The following is a 7,474-nucleotide window of genomic DNA, read 5'->3' as shown; positions in this document are numbered from 1 at the left end:
AGCACCATACAGGAACCTGAAGATGTGAACGAGGAACCGCACCAACTCCTTTTATAGATACAAACTTATTGATGCTGCAGTTTGCCACTTCCTTCTTGTACTTTTTAATTCTGCTTTTGTCCTGCCTAGCATTTTCCTAATGCTGGTGTTAAAATCTGAAGCCTAATAAACTGAATTCATGTTGAGACAGTAAAAACACACCCCTCCTATTGGTTTGCTGCAGACATACGTCTTCAAAGGCAAGGGCTGGGCTGTGCTGGAGCATGTCCTAGCTATGACTCCTTCCTCCCAAGTCATAAAAAGCCCCTGTACATCTCTTCAGTGAACACTACTCCACTCCAGCTTTTGAAGAGTGATGGTTGAGTTGCTCAGCTTTTCTGTTGCCTCTTCCCCCTCAGTGTTGTGGCGGGAGAACTGCCACATTGTAGAGCTTGAGAGATGAAAGATCACCTACGAGGCCATTAACAGAGGGGACACAAGTGGAGAATCATGGTTATTCATCTCCACCTATTAGACCATGTTACCAGTGACATTGCTTTCATTTTCTGTAGATTTTTATTAACTGTTTCCATTTGTTTTCACATCCTATTCATAAAGCAGCAAGCATCACTTTTGGCATGCAGAGAGACACTCTGTACAGCTCAACCAGCATAAAGCAGCTGGACTTTTACAATAAGGTTCACATGATTTAATTTTATACACCTCTGAAGAGACTACTCAAGTTAGAAATACTTAATTTAAAATGACTATTGTACAGTGGAAATCACTTATTCACAATAATCATAGGTATTTAATTCTTTATTTACAAAACACTATCCTGAGAATTTTCCCTATTAAGCTTCAATTTGAGCGAAGTAGTTTATATAGACCTAAGTAACAATGGTTACTTAACATAAGGAAAAATGCCAGTAGGAGAGCACAAAACTGATTCAGGACATTCCCCAAATGACTGTCAAGTCTCCTGCTGTGGTTCTGGTTCTAGAGCTGGCGGATTTGACTGAGATGGTTCAACTCTGTTTTCAGGAGGAGGTGCTGGAGGCAAAAATCCAGGTCGTTGAGGTGGATAGTGAGGATAAGGTCGCATTGGAAATGTATTTCTTACTGTGAGAGAATCAGAGTAATCCAGTTAATATCAACCACAACAGTAAACATGTACACCTGGCTCCTCTTGCTGGCTTACTGCTCAGCTAGGCCTATCTAACTAGATGTCACATGTCAGGATCCAAAGATCATCATGTGTAGATGCCAGGAAAGAGGAGGGCAAAACTATCACTTTTCTCAGTAGTTACCTGCAACAGTCTCAAAGCAGCAGCCAGCCACTGCCAGCTCCTGGGCTGCTGCTGCCAACATCCTCTTCAGTCTGACACAGCAACCCTTATGTGCCACACCTTACAGATATTTTGGCAGATAAATAGCTTAGTTCTTCACACATACTCAGAGAACAGCAAGGATCAGAAAGAAGTCCTGCAGTCTGATACTTACACATTGCTCCAATCATGCAAACTCCAAGGGAAAACAGTTGTTTTGGGACTGCCCCTTTGCAGGGCACCAGCACACCTCAGAGCCAGAGGATGAAACTTTAAAGATTTATGTAAGATGCAATTTCATAGAAAGAAAAGGATTAAGGTAACCACCTATTTTCTCTGCTACCCCCCAGAATGAATCCTTTAAATGCTGAACAGTACATGTAGGTGTATTTTCTGGCCAAAGCTAGTATTTGTAGAAAGATCAAGATGAGCTGTTGTGAAAAAGGAAGTGCACAACACAATGAACCTTAATCAGAAAAGATGCTCCCTGTTAGCTGAATTAAGCAGCAGTGTGTGCAAACATGTACCCGGCTACCCCCTGTGGTAACTCACTACCTGCATAAAGCACTCACATTCACCACCACAAAACAAATGCTGGCTAAAGCCACGTACTTGGCAGCGGAGGACGTGGGGGCCCAAGGTCTCTTGCTGGAAAGCATTCCCGTGGCCCATACATGCCAGCAGGAGGAGGGGGAGGAAAAGGAGGTCCTCGTCTCATGAAAGGTACTGGTGGTGCTCTAGGATCCATAGGCAGCAGTGGAGGTCTGACTGGAGGGAAAGGTGGGGGTGCAAACCCTGAACTGACAGCTTCACTTTCAGGTACCAGCGACTGATCGGGGAGCGAGTTCTGCAATGCAAGGAAACCAGGGAAGTTAGTGGAGGGAAAGGGAACATCTCCAGTCCCATCAGGCCCACTTTCATGTAGGTGTGACCATAGCTAAGAGCTAGTTTCAGCTCTGCCTGAGCTGCAGCATAATCTTGAGCAAGGCTATCTATGTGTACATAGTTTGATCTTTCAGAATATAATTAATTTTCAACAGGGACTATATTAGTAAGTAATACATCAAAGTAATTCACAAGACAATGTGTTGTGATAAAATAACCACATAGTTTTGTAATTTGCACTGAAGAGTGCAATATAATGTGACCAATGGACTACAGGCAAATGTTTCCATGGTTTTTTGCAGAAAATTAAACCTTCTTTAAATCCAGCCTCTCTTTAGCTACTTACACTAAGGTTAGAATGATCCTTCATCCCATCTCCACTTGGTTCTGTTCGTGGACTATGTTCTGAAGATGTCTGTCCATCTGTATGCAAGAGTTTAAAAAGTTATTCAGTGCTGATCTCTTTCTCTCCACCACCTTCAGTATTTTTTTTTCTGAAAAGAGGACAGATTGGCAACAAAACCAACAGCAAGCAGTAGTTCCATTTTCCCCCTCTGACTACTAGTTTACTTTTTCAGTAAGCCCCATGCTGGGAATGGCTGTGCTATGATATGCTCTTGGCACAGAGCTTGACACCAATCCTATTCAAGTATGACAAAAACCAATTCCCTCCTTGGCTGACAAATATCAAGGAGACTTCTAGAACGACATCAGTTTTGGATGAGCAGTCAGAAACAATAAGAATCATCATCATCATCATCATCATGATCTTCCTCCTCTCATCTGCCTTATTTATTTTATAAGTAAAGAGATAAATAGAAACGTCAGTGTTTTTACTTTTAAACTTTGCTGGGAACAAGTATTTTCAATAATAACTGGAGAAAATTAATAAAGGGAATTGTCAGAGAGCAGAATCTGATTAGATATAAATATACTAAATATATATACTAAATACACTTTCTTTAAACAAACAAACAACATCTCAAACCTGGGATTTGAAAAATATTGCTTTCTTACACTTCAGCTTGAATACAGATGATTATACTAAAAAACAAAACAAGAAACCAAAACAAGACTTCTAACTAGTGACAGAATTTTTATGTGCCTGTTGTACTTCTGCGCCTTGAAAGCAAACAAAGCTTTTTTTCTCCATGAACAGACAGGTCTTTTCAAAAACTCTAAATTACTTGTCATTTCAAGCAGGCCCTGCCTGGCTAATGATATTGTTACTTAATCTAAAACCTTTCAACTCATATGTCACACAGAATATTCATGCCTTGATATTTATGTTGCATAACTCTTTCCATTTTAGGTCCTTATGAAGTTCCTCACAAACTCTGTCAACCTTTAACTTTTCTTTCTGACAAAAAGTTTCCTGCTCCAGGTACCTTCACAAGTGAAAAGTTTTTATAGTTTGCCACCCCAGCTTAGGAAAATCCATATTATTTTGTTCACTTCAAATAACATTTTGATCATCTTCCTAAGAAGTGTAACTTGTTAACTCTAATGAGTGGGAGCCGTGATTTCAGTGCTTTGATATTCTGAAGTCAGATGTGCTGGATGGGCTGGGTTTTGGTGGTTGGTTTTTTTAATTGAAGAGATTTTTTGGGGGGCTTTAGGTTTTTTACAAATACTCAGACAACTCTAGTGAAATTATGTGTCTCTAAAAAGCAACATTCCTACACCGTTAATGACTGTGAAATGCTGGCAACAAAGTTATCCAAAAATCTGTTTCCATTCACCACCTTCCCAAATGCCCAAGAACTGAATACAACGTTTAAAAAAATAAATTGTTTCTTGGCAGTGACTGCACAAAGGGGTAAAAAAAGGATGCATAAAAATGTGCAAAGACCGTGCACCTCTCCTCTCCTTCAGTCAGCAGCCAGGTGCTTGAAGAAAGACCTCAGTGGAACATGAAGTATTAGAAAGCAGAAGTGAGAGAAAGCAGAAGTGAAACTGACAGAAGGCTTGGGAAAGAGGGAAGGTCAGTAGCTGCACAAGGACAGAACTGACTTCCAGTAAAGAACAACTCCCTTTGAAACCCAAAAGTTCAACCTGAAACTAAATTCAGCATTTGCAGTTCTCACACGGTGACACTGAGTAGCAAAGATTCTCTCTCCTCTGGCCAGAAATGGTGCAAGGGAGATGGTAGCTTCCTACTAAATCTGTCAGTAACTGAGTCCTGGGTGGTGAAGTTTCTGTTGGGAATTTAATGGCTTCACTTCTCTGACGAATCAGACACATGTGACTTACCAGGGCATTACATAAAGATGGAAATTGCTTAATACTTATTAAGCTCTTAAGCTGTCAGTGATAAGGTCTCAGCGACCAAAACTTTGCCTAGGAGCTTCTGGCAGTTGCCAAGCATCAGAAACTAAAATATGCATAATTGGCCAACTCAAAACTAGTGGATCAGTGGAAGTTGTGATTAAACTGGGGGCAACTGCATGGTGAACTACAAAAAGCTGCCACTGTGGTCAACAGTTTGAAGGAAGAGCCCTCAGCACCTTCTACCTACGTGCACCAAGCCAGTGGACACTTGAAGGGTTGGCTGTTTCCGTTTCACTCTTTGGGAGTCTAACCCTTTCTAACTTTGCCAAATGGGACACAGAAATGTGAGTATGGGTTTGTGATGTTTTAATGCTGTGATGAGCCTCATGGGAGGGACCAAAACAGACTCTTAACCAATTATGAGTCATTAACATACAGAACAGTGAGGAAAGACCAAAAAAAAAACCTCCGTGACTGCTGTTCATGGAATCCCACCCACCTGACAGCAGGGAGGGCTATTGCTCCAACAGGGAATGGCTGCATCAAGGCCAGCAGGTGTTAAAATGTTTCTTACACAATGGAACTTCAGGTTTCTGGTAGCTAAAAACCTGTCCTCTTGCCACAGCTTACCGTGCATGGCCAGCTTACACTGGGATTCCCCATTTTAGAGTGTCATGGAAGCAATTCCCACCTGTTTTATCAAAAGACTGCACATTGTAAGTTCGTAGTTCTGCTGGTCCAGAAAGTCTTCCAGTATTTGGAGGATTAGGGAAAAACCTTTCTTGTCTTCGAGCAGGAAGAACTGGATCAGCATAAGGCTCACCTAACATTGAAGAAATCACAAAAAACAGGTCTGTGAAGATTTATTCCTTCCATTCCACACAATTTTAGGCCAGAAAGATTCTCTGGGTATCTTATACTCTTGTAAATATACAAAGTGTCCATTAATCAGGATGAGCAAACAAATCTTAAATAACCCAGAGGAATCCCACCAAGTATATCCAATAGTTTACATTTCTAAAGAGCTGCAAAAGAAAAAGTTCACTGATTTTTGGTTTAACATACAGCAGAATTTTGAAAGCTATGATTGCCTAAATTATAAACAGTAGGGCCTTGAAACAAGGGTTCAGCCTAGCAAAGAAGGTTGAAGACAAAATAAGGTACTATACATTTTAAGCCATTCTTAGCTAAGAATGCTGTTTTCCATTATGTTTCATAGCGCTGTAATATGTTTCCACCAACTTGCTGGGATCAGATCTAGCAATCCATCATGCAGCTACAAGACAAACTGTATCAGTGAGATCCAAGGGCAAAGGTGGGCTAAGAACAAGAAGGAAAGGCCAGGGAAACCAGACTACCTCTCTGCAGTATCCCATCAACAGACCAGACCTGCCAGATGAGAAACTGCATCCTGAGAGGACCCTGAGTTCTGCCACCAGGCTTTCACAGAGATGTGTATTGCCTGCTGCAGTAATAACTGAGGTACCTTAATCTGTGTACGTTATCAAAATGTTTATTTTTTCTAAACTTGTAACATTTTTTCTTCTTTATTTCGGGTATCCAAGGAAGGTTGTCCATCCCCCCAAGTTTTTACTTGAGACATAGCAGAATCCTCTTATCTCTGCCTTCTCTGTGTGGAAATGTGCAATACAGATGTTTAGCTGAAGAAGTGAGAGTGAAGACTGATTTTTGCTGCTGTTAATCATTGAAGAGACAGTATCAATAGGAAAACATGTGCCAGACAGGATGAACGTACCATGGTACTCCTGTACTATTAATATAAGTGTGGGTTTTTTTGAAAAATAGTATTTTACACATTACCTAGTTTTATTTAAATAAATTAGAACTTTTTACTTCTTAAATCTCCTATTAACTATGCAGCCCAGACAGGTCTTTTAATGCACTAAACAAACTCCCAGTCAAATGATGAAACCAAACAGCTGATTGTCCCTTGCTAACACCAATATATACTTAAAAGATAGCAGAGAAGTGCAAGTGAGCCACACTGTTCAAGAAGAGGAGAAAACTACTATGAAAATAAACACTTCAGTTGCACTTGAAGGTCCAAGAAAACATTTAATATTTTTAAACCCTAAACAGTTAAATATATAGACTGTAAGTCAGTAACTCCTCTTTTCCATGGATACAGTAGCTAAGCAGAGTTTTTACCTGGTGGAGGCAGAATTATCCTGCGTTCTCTTTCCCAAGGAGGAGACAGGGATCCAGTATCTGATGGTGGTCTGTGGGGATCAGTTAATCTATCAGAATTCAGCTCTCCTCTTTCACTTCCAGCTTCATACATGGCAGTTGGTCCTCTGGATCCTAATCGAAGAAATCGAGTAGTTATTCCCCCTTGTGTTTTAAATCCTCTGCTATGGCTTTCCTCATTCAGTCTGGAAATAGTGAAACAAATTATGGAATGCCAACACTGTCAAGACACACGAGGCTCACGGCTCCACAGGACTCTCCAGGTGTTTGCTAAGGACCAGTTATGCCTACGAGAAGTGTTCAGAGGTGTGCAATGAAAAAGTTTTAGTTCAATAACAGCACAACACAGAGGACCTGCAATGCTTTTGAAAAAACTAATAATTTTACAAGATTCAGTTAATTTGAACCAGAAACCAGTACCCTCATGATAAATAATCTTGTCAGTGATAAAAACCTGCTGCTAATCAAACTAACAGCATGCTGAGAGAGTTAATAGTGGTATCATGGGACACCCATCTGCATTCAACACTCTTCTGGTTCTAATTCTTTATTCAAGAAGAAGGAAAAAACCAAACCAAAAAATCTATACCAGACAAAAGAAAAACCTCGAAGGTCAGGTCAACACATAATCAAGTGCAATAAAAACTGTAAAAATGAGTGCTTTTGGATTGCAAACTTGCTCTAAAACAGACTGGGTCTGAAAAATTAGAGAAATACTGAATCCTGCTATCATTCTCTAATTTTCCATACTAAAATTCAACCTAAAACTTGAAGCCATTGTGTGTCTTGTGCACCGTGAGATA

The 7,474-nt window shown here is 40.4% G+C and overlaps 1 protein-coding gene across 4 annotated transcripts in view; it reads right to left on the bottom strand.

Moving 5' to 3' along the window:
* Positions 1–394: 394 nt before the first annotated feature.
* Positions 395–7,474, bottom strand: part of MIA2 (MIA SH3 domain ER export factor 2) — a 35,668-nt gene continuing 28,588 nt past the window's right edge. For 2 of the 4 annotated variants that reach the window (XM_066188469.1, XM_066188467.1), the window contains exons 20-24: positions 6,633–6,785; positions 5,155–5,286; positions 2,539–2,615; positions 1,920–2,154; positions 447–1,101 (exon numbers count right to left, since the gene is read on the bottom strand). In XM_066188469.1, the coding sequence (XP_066044566.1) occupies positions 953–1,101; positions 1,920–2,154; positions 2,539–2,615; positions 5,155–5,286; positions 6,633–6,785 (746 nt within the window). In that variant the 3' untranslated portion in view covers positions 447–952. Of the gene's footprint in view, positions 1,102–1,919; positions 2,155–2,538; positions 2,616–5,154; positions 5,287–6,632; positions 6,786–7,474 lie in introns of all 4 variants that reach the window. The other 2 variants (XM_066188466.1, XM_066188465.1) reach the window with 2 other exon arrangements.

The sequence above is a fragment of the Chamaea fasciata genome, unplaced genomic scaffold (genome assembly GCF_029207755.1).
Source record: "Chamaea fasciata isolate MVZ Bird 193981 ecotype frontalis unplaced genomic scaffold, bChaFas1.0.hap1 SCAF_7, whole genome shotgun sequence".
Classification (NCBI taxonomy): Eukaryota; Metazoa; Chordata; class Aves; order Passeriformes; family Sylviidae; genus Chamaea; species Chamaea fasciata.
The sequence above is the reverse complement of the archived record's forward strand: the minus strand, read 5'-3'. Positions and strand labels throughout refer to the sequence as shown.